Source organism: Diadema antillarum, unplaced genomic scaffold (assembly GCF_040938485.1).
Source record: "Diadema antillarum isolate AM-2024a unplaced genomic scaffold, OU_Dant_1.0 seq00000472_RagTag, whole genome shotgun sequence".
NCBI classification, from domain to species: domain Eukaryota; kingdom Metazoa; phylum Echinodermata; class Echinoidea; order Diadematoida; family Diadematidae; genus Diadema; species Diadema antillarum.
In genome coordinates this window covers 430,445-449,785 of record NW_027271440.1, presented here as the reverse complement: position 1 = coordinate 449,785, position 19,341 = coordinate 430,445, and the positions used below count along the sequence as shown (strand labels likewise).

The following is a 19,341-nucleotide window of genomic DNA, read 5'->3' as shown; positions in this document are numbered from 1 at the left end:
TGATTTCAAGTTCGGTTTTATCGCCGGTGCTAGTGCTGAGATAGCACCAGCACTAGCACTAGCACCGAACTTGAAATCACCCAATGCGTTGTGTGTGCGCATGTGTGCATGAATAGTGTGTACCGGTAACTGTGTGCGCGGAGGGCCCAGGGCAGTGGCCCAGGGGGTTCTGCAATACCCTCAATTTCCCCCACCCGCTTCCACAGTCTCTGGTGATTAAGGTGATACAACGCAGATACTGATGATATAACAATAATTGCAATACTAAAAATGTTTTTGAATTTCATGTGTATTATACGACTGAATTTATCCAGACATATCCCTGGCCCTATCTCCGTCAGGTCTTCATTCTCCTGTCAGTATAGGCCTAGCGCCGCCATCATACTATTGGAACATCAGTCGATCGTCATCGACCAGCGAGTGGACAATGGGACCGGACAAAGGACAGAAGGCAATGGCTAACGCGTGGACCATCTACGACAACATCGAACAGTACCGCGGCAAAGTCGCCCTTAAAGGTACATTTGTATAGAGCGCGAGAATCTCAGAATCACATTTTTGTTTCTTTGATTGATTGAATATGGGGTTTCTTGATTCTTATTAACAAGGAAAACTGCACACTACCCCATTTTGTGGGATGCCTTACTCTAGTAGGTGCCAGGTAAAAATGGCAGAGGTAAAAATGGCAGAGGTAAAAACGGCAGGGGTAAAAATGGCAGGGGTAAAAATGGCAGAGGTAAAAATGGCAGAGGTAAAAATGGCAGGGGTGAAAATGGCAGAGGTAAAAATGGCAGGGGTAAAAATGGCAGAGGTAAAAATGGCAGGGGTAAAAATGGCAGAGGTAAAAATGGCAGGGGTAAAAATGGCAGAGGTAAAAATGGCAGGGGTAAAAATGGCAGCGGTAGAAATGGCAGAGGTAAAATGTCAGAAGTAATGAGAGCGATTTCGTCAGATATAAAAGTATGAAGAGGTTTTGAATGATAACCTAGCCAGAGCAAACTGTATTTATCGAATTTTCAAATCCAAATTGCAGATTTGAAGAATATTGATTGAATTATGTTTTAAAGAGATTAGAGCACTCTCATTATTCTGAGTTTGATTCAAGTGCAGTGGCGTAATCTGTCTGTGTGCAGAGAAATAATAAACCAGCTAAGAGCCTAGTAGGCCTATGGGAAATTATTTTTATTATTCAGTATTATTATCATTCTTATTATTATCATTCTTCTTCTTATTATTATTGTTGTTATTATTATTATTATTATTATTATCATTATTATTATTATTATTATCTATTATTATAAGGCGGTTCCAACAATGCTGCAAAGCCCTTAAAGGGGCTGTACATTACTGGTTGAGGTGGAGATTCATGTTTCTTACATTCGTAAGTGAGATAATGAGAAACCTCTTATGAAATGTGAAAGAGATTGTAATTTTAAGAAGAATTCAACGTTTAGTTGATAAAAATTGGTTTTCAAATGGCTGAGATATCCAAAAAAGCGAAAATAATAAAAGACTACAGGCCACAAATTTATTAGGATCTCTTTGTTTCACCTTGTTTTTGGATGTCTCGGCCACTTCAAAACCGATTTTCATCAAATAAACTTTTGATACTCCTTAGAATTGCATGCTCCTTGACATCTCATAGAGTGGTTTCTGAATATCTCGCAAAACGTTAAAAGCTAAATCCTCACCTCGACCAGATCTGTACACACCCTTTAAACAGTATAATCCTACGTTGTTTCGCCCAATGAAGTTATCACACGAACACACACACACAAACCCACTTTTGGTACAAACATATACGCAGATATACATACTCTCACATACACACTCTTACACAAACGAATTCCGCTCACGTCCAGGCTAGTATATTGTCATTATTTTTCATTTTTAAAACTGTTTAGTGTAAAGAAGTGAAGGAGACATAGTCGAAGCAAACCGCTAATTTTTCACTTGTTCAATATTATTTTTTCACATTCAGGTTTCGTAGGAGCCCATTTATCTCACAAGGCCTGATCGCGACATAATGTAGAAGTAAAAATACAAAACGCAAAAAGCAAACTACAGCAGATGTATCGGCAGACATAAGTAAGCTCTTGCAAAATATTTTATTACATTGTTCAAGTATCACATGGCGCAAAAACAAATATCTCGAAGTTTAATGAACACTTTGTGGTCACTTTACAAACTTATGCCTATTAAAACTGGAGACGAACTTTAGCAAAAAAACTGTTCTAGTGAGAGTTGACTGATAGTTTGCCATGGAATTTCTTTCAATCATTGTTGAACGAATCCGCAGGCAAAAAATGTAAATGTTTGATGCCTTTCAAATTTAGCTGTTGCTCCAAAGTCAGATTCCATTATGTTATCAACATGGTGTTTTGCTAAAGATTGGAAGATTCAGCCACCGAAAAATGACGTTGTTCCCTCGTTATACAACAACAGTAAGAAAATCCAATCCAGGCCCATCCAGGTAGATTGAAATCACCGCCTATGACTACAATATGATCGCGATTCAATTTACACAGGGATCGCTGAAGCTCTGCAAGACTCTCTTTACATGTGCCGCGGGGAGAAATGTAACACTGCCCTATTAAGTTTCTCCCACTGGTAACAGAAACAGTAAAAGATCCGTGCCAATTTTCCATACCTGCATGTCTATTATCAAGAAATTTTATTTTCAGAAGTTTGCACACTTTTTAAAATACTTATCAATATGATAGTATAGGACCTACCAGATCTATAAAAAGTGAGTTTGATATCTTACTGACTAGATACCTGTAGAGCTGTATAGTGGTTAATATGTCCATTTTCAGGTGTACCGAGGCTCATCTTTTTACTGATATAATTGGATTGTTGACTGGCCGAGCATTTTTCAAGTTACATGAGTGTCCCATATTTCTCCCCGTGTCCCATTTCTCTCCGGTCTCCCCCATGCTTTATTTTAGACACGAAAAGCGCGTATTGCGAGAAAGGTGTCAGAAACATGAAAAAAAATCTCTGTCACTTTTACCTTGTCCTCTTGCATTTCAACGACTAAATTTTTATCAGTGGCATTTTTATCTCTAGCATTTTGACCTCTGCCATTTCGACCACCGACAACTTTACCTCTGACATTTTTACCACATGATTATTTACCTCTGCCATTTTTATCGCTGCCATTTTTACGTCTGCCATTTTTACCCCTGCCATTTTTACCTCTGCCATTTTTACCTCTGCCATTTTTACCCCTGCCATTTTTACCTCTGCCATTTTTACCTCTGCCATTTTTACCTCTGCCATTTTTACCTCTGCCATTTTTACCCCTGCCATTTTTACTCCTGCCATTTTTACCTCTGCCATTTTTACCTCTGTCATTTTTACCTCTGCTATCTTTACCCCCGCCATTTTTACCCCTGCCATTTTTACCTCTGCCATTTTTACACCGAACCCTCTAGTAGGCCTACAATGTCATTACTTAGTACTTACTGTCGATGTTAACTTCCAGCAGTTTTAAAGTCGTCATAAAGATTTAACTGTCCTTACGTCATATAATTACTCTCGAATACTTTATGACGTAAGGACGGTTAAATTTGATATATTAAGTGGTAATATTTGCAACCTGTTGAAAATGCTGCTGCTTTTTTTTTTAACCATGTCAAAAGTAGAACGAGAGTTTGATCATTAAGGGACAAGCTCACATTTCATTATGTTAAAGCAGCAATATCAGAAGAATGCATCAGTGAAGGTTTGAGGAAAGTCGGACAATCCTTTCAAAAGTTATGAATTTTTGCAGTTTCAATTCCGACGTGGCTGGATGAGAAGACTAATCCTAGTTTGTGATGTCACATTCGTAGAACAATATAAAGAAAATATTACGAAAATTCAACGTACTTTCACTTTTGTCGCATATAGTAAAAGAGCACTTGATTTGCCTTTACCAGTAACAGTTACCAGTACCTTTAACAGTATATCTTAACATTAATCACACTGATTCAAATTTTTATGTTGGTTGTGTCTATCTCTAACTCACATTTTAGAGACTATTTTGAAGCACTTAAACTGGGTTTTTGTATCATCTGCAAATGGTAAATAATGCCTTTAAGGTGAACTTGTCCTCTAATTGAGTTAAACCATACTTGTTCCCCCTCCTTCTTCTCCCCACAAAAGAGCGGGACCATCGGGCCTACTATGAGAGCTCTCAGATGAAGAAACGACAGCATGAAGAAGAAATCGCAATCCTCAGACGAGATAACAAGGACACCCGAATGACACTGGCCCAGAAGACTCTCAAGGTATCAAAGAGCTTGGTCGCAGAACGAATTAACTCCATGTTAATTTGAGATATCTACCATTGAAACTGCTATATAAAGAAATATAGAAAAACTAATCAGACAATTTTGGATTATAACGTACTTTTTTTCTGGAGGCGCACACAGTTAGTTACTAATATTGGAACACTGTAATAATGATAATAATAATAATAATAATAATAATAATAACAATAATAATAATAATAATAATAATAATGATAAAGGACATTTATATCGCGCAGCTACTACAATAATATACTGTACTGCGCATTACAAAATAACATACATGATTCAATATAGAATGCATCATTTCAAAAGATGACTTTTAACCTGACCTTGAACTCATTATAGCTGCTTGCCTTACAAACAAAGGGAGATTATTCCATAATTTCGGTGAAGCATACAAGAATGCCCAGTCATCAAGAGTAACTTTTGATTGCCCTGATGGATATTTCAGTAGTGTCTGTTTACGTTAGACTCGGAGATTATAAAATGTTTGAAATGATGTTTTTAACTCTACAAGTTCCTGTATGTGCACTGGTGCTGTACCATGAATAGCGCTATATACAATCAACAGAATTTTGAATTTTCTCTGTTTACAGGCTACCAATGTAACGCACGTAGTAATGGATCACCTGTGTTGGTTTTTGTTTTTTTTTTCTTCTTCTTCTTCTTTTGTGACTGTAATTTTGGTTTTGTATTGTCCTGTTATTGTGTTTTCTATAGTCTTTTGTAGGAAGCACCAGTGCGCTTAGAATCGTCTGTAAAAGCGCCATACAAATGGAAGTATCATCATTGTTTGATATTATTTCAACTTCAAGAATATTCCGTCTAATGTATACAAGCTAGTGATGTATCATACTGAAAAGGTTTTATTTTGCTCTGTCTGATGGTTGACTTCAAATGTTTGAATATGCCGCGTAACCCAATTCATCATCCCATTAATTTTACACATTACACCGCCCTCTTTTTACTTTACTCGGCCGATGACGATCTCCTCGTTCTAATCACAGTGAGCCTTCTCTCCCCGTCTCTCCCCCAGGGTGATGCCCGGGTGATCACCCAAGCCCTCTCCACCAGAAAGGAAGAGCAGCTGGCGTTTCAACGCAAGACAGCCGAGGTAAAGTTTCAATTAAGAATTAAGAATACTCTGAATACTCTGTTCTGATTGGCTGATACATGACTTCAGTTTGATTGCATCTTTTCCACAACGTGGGTCCTGACCAGTTTAAAGCTATACTTGTATTCTTTCTAGTTATTGTTACCTTCATCAACTTTTAGTAACTGTTTCGTTCATTTTACGATGCCGAGCATGAATTTGTGAAACAAAGTAAGAAAATTATCGGCGTGTTTCTTTTATCATTGTTATTATATCATCAGAGCGCCATTCAAGAACTTGATCAAAAAGTCTGCGAGAAGGCTAAGCAGCTCAACCTACTCCGCTACATACGCTTACAAAAGGAGCAGCGAATTCGCGACATGGAAACCGCCCTCAATCAGGATAAAGCTGCGCAGAAGAAACACACAAAGTTGGCCAAGTACGACTTGCAGGTAATGTTCTACTGCTAACCGCACAGGGTGTAATGAAAAAAAAAAAATGAAAAGGGAGCGGAGTTCCTGAACAACCATGAATGCATTCGAGTATGATTACAATGTATTTATAAACGACCGAATATGGTATTTGCTTATCAAACCGAGAATCAACGTAAGGAATCATCAACTTCAATCAACTTGTTAACTTTCCCTTTCATTATTCATACGATTTACGAAGAAAGTGAGTCGACGTTTTGATTACTTCCAGTGGACATGATTGAAGTCTACAATTTTTTTTGCGATCAATTGGTATCAATCACGGTCACTCCCGAACAGTTCGGTGGCTGCATGACTTTGTAGTAATACAATGTGAACTCCACCTTTGATTAACATGCAACTTACCAATGTGTGTATTTCTCCCTGAACACAGACCAGTTACCTTGCCGGAATAATACCACAATTGACTCACTATAAGATAGTATTGACAAATTCTATACATTCAAATGATTTTTTTGACTCATTGTTACTTGTAATAAGCTTAGGCGATAACATTACATATGTTTCATTTTGATGTTGCAGACAATTCGGATGATAGAGAACAACCTTGACAAAGCCAAGATTAAGTACGACATGGCGATGAAAATACAAAGAAACTATCTGGAGATTCTCAAATGCTTAGAGGAGGTGAGTCGCCCGCCTACACCGTTGTACTGATCCTGAAGATTATTAGCAAGCTTATACACAGATTTGCGACGCTAATGTTTAGGCCTCTCCAGGACAGCGGAAGCTGTGCTACCTGGGAGAGTATTTCTTGAAGGTTCAAGGTCCAAGACCCTGCGACGCATCTATTACTTTAAAAAATATATGAATAAAAAAAAAAAAAAAGTTGTTCTGCACATGCGTGATAGCTGATGTTCCCATTGTCCAACCCCGGAGGTGGCTCGTCGTAAACATCAGCGTCACATATATAAAGTTCGCTATTGTGTTTGAGATGAAAACCGTTTGCTGTTTTCATGTAAGGCAATACTCGATAGCCCTCAGATGAGGGCGAGTTGCTGACGATTCGGATGTCGAGTTAGTAATCGAGGACAAACTTGAAGGCGGTTCTATACTGACAACCTGGTAGGCACATACTCCTGATGGTATAAATCTAACATGTGGAAGCCGAAAAGTTGAGAAGCTGAAACCCAACTCGACTCACTAGGGTAGATTAAAGTTCGCTCAGTAGAAACCCTGTAGTGAGTATTAGAAGTAGAAATAGGTGAACGATCGAGATCAATGAATTCCTGAAGTATGCGACTATCATCATTCTTGTATCTCCTTTGTGAGTTTATCATTTGTAAAGATTCTTTTGTCCATCAAAACTAGCCCCGTTGTATTCATTTTGGAAGACGGCAGAAACATGCCTGTAATCATCAAGAATCTCCTTTGATATGATGCTGTCGATAGGAACGGCTAACGCTACCGAAGAAGTTGCGCTGCTTAGAGAGAACTCTCGAGGAGCAGCGAAAAGAGTTGGAAGAACTCAAAGAAATCAACAAGGACGCTCACATCAAGAAAGACCTAGCCAAGGTATTGACGCTACGCGGTGATTGGTTAATATTTCACAATAAAATTCCAGTGTTGTTGCACTCGTCAACCTTCGCACTACAAACACTGTCCTCACACTTACAGGAAATAATAACCCATCAAATTAATTCTAATTACATAGGCCTATATACCCGCCGCGGCAATGAAAAAACAACAACAACAAAAAGATTATTGGAATTGCTTTGTTTTCATTATTTTCTAAATATGCCTTATTGTGGGTTTAAGAATGTGAAGAAAACGGGTTATGTTTCAAACCATCATCTTGGTAATTTGTATATAAATGTTTTCACGTGATACATCGCATTTTGTCACGTGACGCAGAGTGAACTGACCGTGCTTGAGCAGAAGATGATCGAAGCCAAGCGGTCACGTGATCGAACTCTGACCCGGATGAAGAAACAGGCGGAGCGACAGAAAGAGATGGCGGATAAGATTGAGAGACGCGCCCGAGCCACGCTGCAGACTGATGACGTCACGCAAGGTAAAAGAACACAAGAATTTATCAACTAATGTTTACAATTAGCATATGAGAATAGAAATGGTACTAGTTAAAGTAATGACAATGAAGATGAAAATCTTGAAAAGATTTGCCATGTATGATTTGTAACATCTTCGCGGAGCAGTTGAAACTCAGTAGACCACAAAGTATCGATCCTTTGGATGATACATGGCTATAATCGTATCGTCCTCTTGATTTTGTTCGGGTCCGTGGTGGTTGCGGTGGTGGTGGTGATGATGCCTGATATTTCGTTATTTTTTTTTTTATTTATTTATTTTTTTTTTGCCCTCATTCTGAAGTGATAGGCAGGGCTCGACACTAACGGTGGCCCGGTGGCCCGGGGCCACCAAAAATGAAAGTCGAGCCACCAAATTTCAAAAAAGGGCAAATTTGGTGGCCCGCCTCGGGCCACCAAAAATGTTTGAAAAGTATGTCAATAAATATGTAACTTTTTGCGCCGGAAATTAGCAGTTAAATTTATATAAATGATGGATGAAAAGGACTGAATGTGTGCCTGAGAATGAGTGTTGCGAGTTTGTTTAGGTGTATTTATGAGTAGATATGTCCAGTTTCCAATTCTTACTATGATAAAACTTAAATATTTGACTCATTTAAAAAAAAGGGACTTTTAATGTTTTTTATTGTGTTTTTTTTCGGGCCACCTAAAATTTGAAATTGATGATTTTGATGGCCCCATCGGGCCACCAAAAAAAAAAAGTTAGTGTGGAGCCCTGTGATAGGTATATATGTTTCTGCTGTAATTGTTGGTTCTACCAAAACTTTGCATGTTACGCTTGTGCAGTTTTGCTATCGACCATTTGATTTTTTCGAGAACTTCGGCTTATAACAATAATAATGTGAGATATGGAACCCCAAAACGTGTAATGCATGGGGATTGTCGAGGGTACAGATAGAACTTAAATCGAAAATGGGGGACGGCCATCAGGAAGTGAAGCGATACATGTATAGCTTTATAGAGAAACAGTAAAAAAAAAAACTACATGCATTCACAACTCAAGTAAGAAACGAAATCTGTATAAAAATTATTGCTTTCTACTCTGGGTTCGATCTCGTGAATTGATATTATTTAGAGGACGATTTTTTTTTTCCACAGCATATCAAAATATACAGGAAAGTGGTGTACCAGTACAATCGTACTGGGTTACCACAAGATAACAAAACGAGCTAAGACTTTGTAAACTTGTAAACACTGTACTTTAATACTGATTTCAACATTGACCAAGGCATACTAAATCTTATATAATAGTTGTGTTAATGAATTCAGCAAAAACTTTCAGCTGTTTAATGTGACCTACGGTACTTGCAACACTAACAAATACCTCACGGGATGAACGCAAGTGGGCACTGTGGAGTACCATGGAACTAGAGCATTGTTCGCCTGTGCAGGTGATATTTTCTAAACACCAGTTTTTAGCTTTCATCCATTCTGCTATTTTAACGAAGGTCTTGACACCTTACCATCCATGCTTACTAAAATCTAATTCTAATGAAAATCTCTGTTTTCGTTGATTTACATATTGTTGCTTGTTCAATTTCAATTTCTTGCTTGTACAGATTCCAAACGTCAATCACAGATGGACGAAGACAACTGGATTAAAGTGACAACCTACGAGGAGGCCTTCCAGAGAATCAAAGATGCAACAGGTGTCTCAGACATCAATGTAAGCGATGCATCGATAGGACCAATTATCATCTCAGGGATACCAGCCAATGTCAGTCCTAATGCACCTTGTTCTTATTTCATGTCTGGGGTTTCCGTGTTTTTCACTATATTTTCCTTTCCGAAAATATCGTGAAAGTGATCAATAATAAACCACAATACCGTTAGAAAGATAATTCTGATACAATCCCTACTAATTCTCGTACTACTTTTACTTCTTCTGTTGATGATAACAATAATTGTGATGATATCCATTACTATGATTATGATGCCATGAAAAATGATGATTATAGTAACAATGACAATAATAGCGGTGATAATGAAATGGAAAACGTCAAAACTCAACTTTATATCATTTGATTTTACTGCATTTAATTGGTTACTGCATACATTAACGTAGATCACAGAGGAAGGATAACACCAACAAACTTACAACTCTCTCAAAACACCAAAGGATTTCTTTGTTTAAAATTCAATAGTCTTAGGGTGCGTTTATCAACTCTTTTTCTCGGCAGAAACAGGTTTACCAAACAGCTTTCAAGGAATTTTTACGAGTTGATAAACGCAAAGCTGTTTAGAAAGCCCTTTCGGAAAGCCTTTTCGAAAGCCGCAAATTTGTGGCTTTCCAAACTGGTTTCCTAAACAGGTTTTCTGAAACCTGTTTGTAAAAGCCTTTTGAAGTTGATAAACGCAAAGCTGTTTTGAAACGGCTTTGTAGTATTGTACTGCAGTTACGAACAATGCACGCCTTATAATCATTATGACCTCTTCTCCTCGGGTCGAATTGCGCAATGCAGCTGTGCAGTGACAGGCCAGTTATCGTGTTGGCGAAGAGTTGATAAACGCAACTATTTTGGAAGCCGCTTCTAAAAGGCTTTGGAAACGGCTTTCGAAAGGGCTTTGGAAACGGCTTTTGAAAGTCGTTTAAACAGGGGAAAGTTGATAAACGCAGCCCATGATCCACCAGACTCACGAACATGAATCTGTGATGATGTTTTCATGTCTAAGGTCAATCTGAAACTTACTTTACCCTTATTAACCGTAAAAATACATTGCTAAAAATGAAATGAGTTGGAGGGGATTTGTAGAGACGGTCGTGTTGGCGTTTTGCTGCTTCCAGGAAATTGAATCGCGCTTCCTGAGCCAGAACAGTACGTACGAACACCTGGAGCAGCAGAAACAGAGTGGCGAGAAGCAGCGAAAATGGCTGGAGGAGCAGAACCGCCAACTAATGGAAAACTACGAGGCGCTGAAATACAGCGGCGAGAGCAAGATGTCACAGTGAGTTTGGGTGCACGTGGTAATCACTTCGTAAGCCCCTGAAAGCGCGGTTCCATACCACATTAAATGGTTAGCTTTAATAGAAAGAGTGTATTATTCAGATGAACAGAATGGTACATGTTTCATCAAAAATTGAACCTACATTTTAAGGGAATCTGAATTCATTTTTCTGGGCGCGGGGCACTAATCGATGATAGTGGTTATAGCGACAAACTTGTATTGGCAGAGGTGATACATTTTCACATCACAAATCTCCCATTCAAGTGCACACACATGTTATCTTTAATTCTTTGTTATTTTTAACGCGAAATAAACGAGAATATGATGTATCATATAATGGCAATGTAGTTATTTTGTAATAATGGTATAGTAACGGTGACTTTAATTGGAGAAGAGGTTGCAGATGCAAAATCAACGACTCAAGCATAATTTTTATGATACCTTCTTTTGTCGAAACCCATATAGGAAAAGTTGTGAAGTTATGATATCCTCGCCTCTTTCAATTTGTGCATTTTCCGTCAAAAGAATATGGAAATTCAAGATTCCAAAACTTTTCTGTGATGTCCATTGTTTGGACACTTCACATCTTGTTCGTCTGATAAATAGTCTACTTATAAGAGTCAACCTTTAACACAGTGTCGAATCGGAGTGGCGCGGAAATGCGACGCACTTGATGAACCTCATGCCCAAATAAAATGTGTCCACACATATCCATTCTTAAATGTGTCGTGAATGTTCTTCTAAAGGAAGGACTACTATAGTTGTGATCTCATTTCAACTTCTTTGCAACAATGCTTCTCAAAAACATGAATTGTGCTTTGGCAAATTAGATATATTCAACTTTGATTCTGCTGTTCTTGTGGCGTTTTACGGTTAGGCAGCACAGGTGACGACGATATATTATGACGTTATGGGACTATCAGAGCTCAAGCTATACGAAATAGCGACTTACTACTGTGTTTGACTTTTGAGTTATCTTTGTATGGTTTGATTTGTCTCGTGTGGATAAGACGTTAAGGCATCACATTGAAATTCTTGTCAAGAGCTTTAGCCTTCTGTCTGTCATGGAAACTTCTCATTCTAAGCTTAGCCTGGAGATTACAATTGTGATGTCATCATTACTTTCATCAAATTATGTTTTAGTTACACACAAATAGAGTTTGCTCTTTTCAAAAATGTCTGACGTGACTACTTCATTTACATCAAAGAGGAAAACGATAAGACAAAAGAAGATTTGCAAAAACTCAAAAGCGTTGACTGTTCCATGTTTCGATCCAGGGGGGAACAGCTACTTGAGCAGATGCAGGACCACTTGGAGAGCGAGACGAAACGAAGGGACGACGCCAAGGACAAATTGGAACGGTCCTACAAACTCCTGACCGACCTCCGAACTGGAATCAGACATCTCTTCGACAACCTTAAGGACATTAAGGTCAGACCGGTGAGTTGTACCAACCGTCAATATCATCCATTTCGTTGAGCTTTATTTTTTTAAACGAACGAAATCTATATAGCGTCCCGCTTACGTTACACTGGTAGTTATTGAGGCACCGAGTGTGATAAACTTAGAGCAAAAGCGTCCACGAAAAAAAAACACGCTTGCACACAAACACCATTTATTTTACACATATTATTATACATCCAAACATACCCACAGACAGACACCGAGTGTAGTAAACGGAGAGCGCGATATTGTTGGCAAAACTCCGAGCTCTTGTAACATGAAAGTTTGTCAGGCATATCTTACCCATTTTAATTTTCATATTTCAGTGTTTTGTTTTTGTTTGTTTTTTCCTTTTCTTGGGCCACTATTTCATGTATCACCCAAAATATTTGTCAACGTGCATTGTACATTGTGCTGTCAGTTTGATCACATGTTTCTCTTGACAAATCATTTGGTTATCGTAACTACGCTGGGATCTAAGAAATGTCCTCGAACTACGCAGTCTCCACTTTTTTTCTTCCTAAGTTTAATTTGGCAACACTCATCATAGAAAAAGAAATATATATATACATATGGAGAAGGTAAGCAAAAGAAACGTTTTAATAAAATACAACCGCATACTGTGTGAGTGTTATGCGGCGCAACGTCTAGATTACCGCGCAGGTAATCATTTTACGATTCACAATATTATATTAATGTCCTCGAACAGCGTTCTCTTCCGCTGCCCTATCTGTCTTTTCTGTGTCGGACCTAGAAAACCTTTTAAATTAAAGTGAGGATCTGTACCGTCACCATACGCTGCAACAAATATGAGTGGACTACAATACCGGTAGGGGATTTTAAAAACGCGTTAAATTGACGAAAAGGGACGTCACTATCCACACTAATTCTCAAAAGGAAAAAAAAAAACTAGGGAAGATCTCAACCTATGATACTTCCTTGCATCTGAAATGCAACTTGTGTGGAACTCTAACCATGTTCGTCACTCTGTATTTTCCCGCCCTTCCCCACCTCTCAGCCAATGAGAAACATTCCCGCGGTGGTCGACGATCCGATCGACCAGCTCAACGTCTGCGAGGCCAAGCTCCTCCACATGATGCAGCAGGCCAGCGTGAAGGACTCGGCTACTTTCACTAAAGTCAAGAATAGTCCAGAGGTTTTGTTACTTTGCGTCTCTTTACACTGACACGAACTGAGGAGAGTTTACGAAGGATAATATATAGGCAAAGATACGGACAATACGTAAAATGAAATAACTATAAAGGGATTGTGACAATACATCCACTTCAACTGCTTACGATGCTCCTTCTATATCCGTGGTACTTAAACTCGTTGTTCCAGTTACGTCATATATGACAGACGCGAGTGATTGAATCATAATGAAATACAATTATGATGTCAAATTGAATAGATAAATCTAATGTAGGAGAAGAACAAAACACAACTGGAGAACAAGGAAAATGAAAGCTTAAGAAGTGAAGAAAAAAAAAATTAAATTAACCGAGAGATCTTCGTGAGAAAGGAGACTATAACCCTCAGGTAATAAATCGAGATATTACAAAAGTTCGTAAAAATGATAAAGAATTTCATAAATCGATTAATCATTCCCTCTGCAGTTCCAAGAATTCATGGAGAACCACCTGTCGCCTGAGAACCTCCGAATCCGAATGGACGAACCGGACGCCTACGATTCAGGTGAGCCAAGAAATAAGCAAAGAGATAAAAACAAACTAAAACGATCGTAATGCAGTGTGGGTTACTTCACAAAGTTTTATTTTAGGCCTATTTACTGCCGTTTCTGTCATATTCCATCAAAATAACTATCTCTCCAGCAACACGTCATTTCTCGCAAATCCTCTATTTTCCTTTGGGGGCGCAGGGAGGACACGATTCTTTTTTTCTAATAAGTGTGGGTCGCCTTGGCTTTGTTTTCACGTGAAAGTTACTAGTCTGCTTCGATGTTAGAATGCAATAACAAATTAAGGAGAAGCATACTCACTTTACGAGTACAAATCAAAGGTTGTTGGCCACTTCATTATCCGCTGATACGCTGTTGGCGAGTGATGTTTCGATGAACTACGCTGCCAAAGCGCTGCGCCGCCAACATCAAGAGCGACATCTTCCGGCGAGTGCGCTATAGTCACCATCTTGTCAAACCTGAGTCTGTCGTCATCCCGTCCGCGAACTTGTGCAGCTCTCGTGCACGTAGCAATAAAAATGGGATTTTCCTCCAGATTCCATGCAATTGATTGTCTCATGTATCATCTGTTACTCCATTATATTAACAAGTCGATATCTTTGTACATGCACACATCTCAACCATACTACATTAATGAACTTGTGTGCTGTATGATTATTACTGAGCAAGCCATCACATAACTTTATGATAACTAAAAGGTCATTTCAACCTCGGCCCCAGATTCCCTTGATGCCTTTGGCAGACAAGAGATCATGCATATGAGAACTGGAGGAATATATTCCAATTTATATCTTAGTTTTGTTGAAAGACCTGCAACCAGTTTCTTTAATTCTCATCAAAAGTGCCCTGTACCCTGCTTTTTGATTACTTGTGTTGACATCTCTTTCATTTTATTTACATTGTACGTGACTGCGTACTAGCGATTATGTTTGAGATGGAGAAAGATAACTTGAACTTAAATTTGTACAAATTTCTTTGGATCCTAAGTTGTTTGCGGCATCTCCGAAATGAATTGGCCATTGTCCTTGAATCTAGCGATGTTTTTATGACGTCACCTCGATGTCTACTTTCTCTGACCTCTCTTGTGCCCGTAGATGAGTTCGGGTACGACAGCCAAGACAACGAAGACATGATGACGAGTTCCGACATCAAGCGACAGGGACAGAACCTCATGAATGCCAAGAAGTCGAAGAGGAGGACGCGAAAGAAGAAAAATTAGGCACTCACTTACCCCCAGAGGGCGCACTTACAGAACTTGACGAGACTTTCTAATAAGTAGAGCAAAAGTAGCCACATTGAGAACACTTCAATACAGATCCTTTAAGCTGATACAAACAGAGGAAAGATTGAAGTCAAGCCGTAGTAGGTGAAAGGTCACAGCCATTTGACGAGCGGAGGAGGAAGTAATGAACGGTACATCGATTCTAACATTTTCAAAATTATTCATTATTCATTGTTCCTTCGCCTGTAACAATGAATAATTATGCCTTGTCGGGGCTTAGTCCAAAATTCCCAAGTTATCATTCAATGTTCTTTGTTCACCTTGCATAATACGCAGTGAAGTGAGAAATTATCATGCATTCCAGATACGCTCGAATACTAGTACTCAAGTTTGAACTTGACAATATACAGACAATGTACCAAACAAGAGCACGTCGCTATGGCGACCAGAAGAAGATTTCCAAGTACTTTGTTGCCAGACACAAATTATCTCGTACAAATGAGCGCTCTCAGACGTCTGTTCACTGTCAACCTCTCTTGTACTGATTCAGTAATCATCAGCATTAAAGAACAACAGCTCCCTCAAAAAGGGAGGGAAATCCGTCATATTCTCTATTCGTTAAATTTTCCCTATAGATCTCCTCATCATGTGCGCGCAAGCGTGGTGATTATTGTATAATTATGTGTGAGGCAGGCACACTGCAGATTTTCCGAAATAAACCTTGACATGAATTTTAACGTTGTGGCGTTTTGCTAAGAATATAGCAAGGTCATTAATCGTTAATATGTACGTGTGTATTACGGATTTGTTGAAAGGCGGACGGATGTGTGTGTGTGTGCTTGTGCGTGTGTGGGTGGTAAACGGATTGTATGACTTTTTTGTCAGCTCAGTGTGCATGCATCCACGTGGTGTTTTAGGAGCCCGTTCCCGTAATGATGTGCCGGTTGGACGACTTCTGAATTACAATGGTGAAGGATGAAGGATAAACAAACAAGCCAAAGGACATGTAGAGGCGATTGACTGGTCGATTAATCCACCACTACGATACTAGTACACACACATATACGCACATACACACACGCACACACACAGTATTGCAAGTGGTGGCAGATGTAGAAGTAGTAGTACACTGTAGTAGTATATACTTGTATAGTAGTACAGTGAATTGTAGTAGTAGTAGTAGTAGTAGTAGTAGTAGTAATAGTAGTAGTTAAGTAGTAGCAGTAACAGTATACAGTAGTAGCAGTAGTACGTGGTAGTAGTTGCAGCAGTAACAGTAGTAGCAGCAGCAGTGGGAGGAGGAGGAGGACATGCGCTTGACATCACATGCATGTTACAGAAATCTCACCTTCACTAATAAACACGATCGTCAAACCATCGTCCACAACATGGTTACCATATTCATTTTGACATCGGTACAGTCATAATCAACAACACAGTCAGCCATTGTAATCACTGCCACCATAATACATACATGATTGTCATCATCACCACTTTCTTCTTCTTCATCATCACCATCCCCCTCCTCTTCCTCTTCCTCCATCGCCCTCCTCCTCCTCCACCTCCTCCTCCTCATCATCACCATCATTATCATCATCATCATCTTCTTCTTCTTCTTCTTCTTCTTCTTCTCCTCCTCCTCCTCCTCCTCCTCCTCCTCCTCCTCCTCCTCTTCCTCTTCTTCCACCGTCCTCCTCCTCCTTCTTCTTGGTCTTCATCTCCATCTATTCTCTTCCCTTTTTTGCTTTCATCCTCTTTATAAACATTTCTCTTTCTGATCCACGAAACAGCCACGACTTTCACACTAGTGTGATTGTGAACACAGAATATATTACAGACTAAAAGACTGGAGAGACAACCCAGTATTCACATGATGTGTGATCACATTGTATTTGTCGATAAATTAATATACAACAGTATTTCATTTCCGGGTACGAATGCGAAAAACAAGAAACAAACAGAAAACATAAATAAGTGAACAAAGATGAGTACCTATAAATAGTTGTCCATGCTGAGACATGATTGTGGCAAGACGTGCACAGATCATTCACTCGACAAAATGCATAAATATAATTATGTTTGTTTGCTCGCTGGCAAAACACTGGAAATTAAATCCAGAAAGTGGAGTACAATCGGCCATCAGTAGAATGTGATAGACATGGAAAATTTAGTACATGTTTTGACAAATATTAATAGCTAGAAAACGAGAAACTATTGCCGTTCTTAACTGATTGAACTAAAACTTGCATCTCTTGCATATCTCCCGTCATGCCCATTGTTGAAGTTGTTCTTGAACTTTCTTGGCAAGATGAAGCATACATAACATACATAGAAGTATGTAGTCATAAAGGATATTTCACTCAGTAACCTGAATTGAAAATCAAATATCAGACGTCCAAACTTTGAGATCCAATAAAATTGCACATTTTCCCGTTTTGTATCAAAGGTACATGTTGGAATGAATGAAATGCCAATGGATATCATGACATTTGAAATGAAATGCGAAGCAAATTGACACACAACAAATTTCTACGGAATGAGTAGATTTAAGAGTTGCACTGTAAATTTTTAAGTGATTTTATGACATTTCGGGATAAATCTTTGGTGACGAGAAAGGATTATACACGTTATATGATACTGGTTGATTTCCAAGTATGAAAATTTCGCCTATCATAAATAAGCTTTTGATATAATTTTATTATGATAATCCCCCAAGCGCTACATTTTGTTTTATTTTCAAGATATCAGGTTTTGCTCGTGCTGCATGTCGATTATAATTTATTATTATACGACAAAATACCCGTTGAGCTGATCTGGTTATTTAAATGAAATACCAGAAATAACAATTGCTTTGTGATCACTCACTGATGTATAAAAAACATCACTTGCTAGTAAATTTGTAAGCTTGGTATTTCCTATAGTTCTCTTATCATACAACATTTCCCCGATATCGTACTTTTTTTTTCTTATAATGCGCTGCTGGGAAATTATATCATTTCTATCACAAATGGCTTTAGTAGTATTTTTGAAGTTACTTATCTTCAGTCTGGTACAACTATTGCATATTCTAGTCTCTTCGGCCACTGGCTGCGAGTTCGTTGTTTTCGACATATAATTATAACCACATTCTTGCAAATTTATGAAAGAGCTGAGAGCGAGGGAGAGAAAGATTGACGAAAACTTTAATCATTTGGCTCCAACTCTCAGTGTCTGTACATTTACCATAAATATCGTATTGCACGTATATGCCCCGCCCTTCGTTGCACGTTTTATGAGTATGATTAAATCTGCGAATCATATTCTACAACGCAGTAGAATTTTTCAATAGGATGGAATGTTTTTGACATAGTACATATTTTGCGCATATTTCCACACACAATGTTGATGCGTTTATTGGCTTTACTTATGATTACCTCCGTTAGGACGTATATTGTATTTTGTAGTACTTCATATCTTATCCTTAAATGTATTAAACGCAGCTACTGTTATCTGCATTAAAAGAATCAGTTTTAGTTGTTTATGTCGCAGAATAAACCCCTCTTAACACATCAGGTCGTGTAATAAATCTGAATTAGCAGACTCACAACTCACAGTCATTATGGTAAACGTGATTTAATGCAATGAGTCCGTTCATGCAGACGATAACATTATTTTCTTTGGATAAAATGGGTGCATGCATACATCGCCAGTTGTTTCCCTGTCAGACCATTTCCTTGCAATTCGCAGACGATTTGAGTATCCATGACAACCAGAGTACAAGCCTAAACGGGCGTTGGCTTTAAGCAAATCCCAATCGACCTGACAGTGAGCAGAGAGGGTGTGATAATATCAGTTGGCGTCCCGGTGAAAAGCACCCCAGTGTAGTTCACCTGATGGGTTTACCAATACAACACTCACAATTGGGGCGAAGTAGAGCGCTACGTTCAGGACTCTGCAAATTCCACCAGCTGTATGATATCAAGGTTTATCAATTATGTAACTTTTTGCATTGAATGCAAGCTTACATCTTCTGTCTTCTTTTTTTTTATCTTTGGAATGTTTGTCATAACATGAATATATCATTACTATATACCGCATATCTTTCATAATGACCCGCGAGT

General features: G+C 38.6%; 1 protein-coding gene across 1 annotated transcript; it reads left to right on the top strand.

Moving 5' to 3' along the window:
- The first annotated feature begins 427 nt into the window (after window positions 1-427).
- On the top strand, window positions 428-15,238 carry LOC139733342 (outer dynein arm-docking complex subunit 3-like). Its single transcript, XM_071644178.1, has 13 exons — window positions 428-518; window positions 4,150-4,274; window positions 5,335-5,412; window positions 5,673-5,843; window positions 6,405-6,509; window positions 7,275-7,397; window positions 7,737-7,896; window positions 9,490-9,596; window positions 10,716-10,876; window positions 12,155-12,317; window positions 13,339-13,476; window positions 13,937-14,015; window positions 15,114-15,238. The coding sequence occupies exons 1-13, from the start codon at window positions 428-430 to the stop codon at window positions 15,236-15,238; spliced, it is 1,626 nt and encodes a 541-aa protein (XP_071500279.1).
- The last annotated feature ends 4,103 nt before the right edge of the window (window positions 15,239-19,341 follow it).

Bases quoted from the DNA above. Each gene is read 5' to 3' on its own strand.
- LOC139733342 (XM_071644178.1), top strand. From the start codon at position 428: ATGGGACCGGACAAAGGACAGAAGGCAATGGCTAACGCGTGGACCATC. The intron at 519-4,149 runs GTACATTTGTAT...TCCCCACAAAAG, and splicing joins CGGCAAAGTCGCCCTTAAAG to AGCGGGACCATCGGGCCTAC. The intron at 12,318-13,338 runs GTGAGTTGTACC...CCCACCTCTCAG, and splicing joins AGGACATTAAGGTCAGACCG to CCAATGAGAAACATTCCCGC.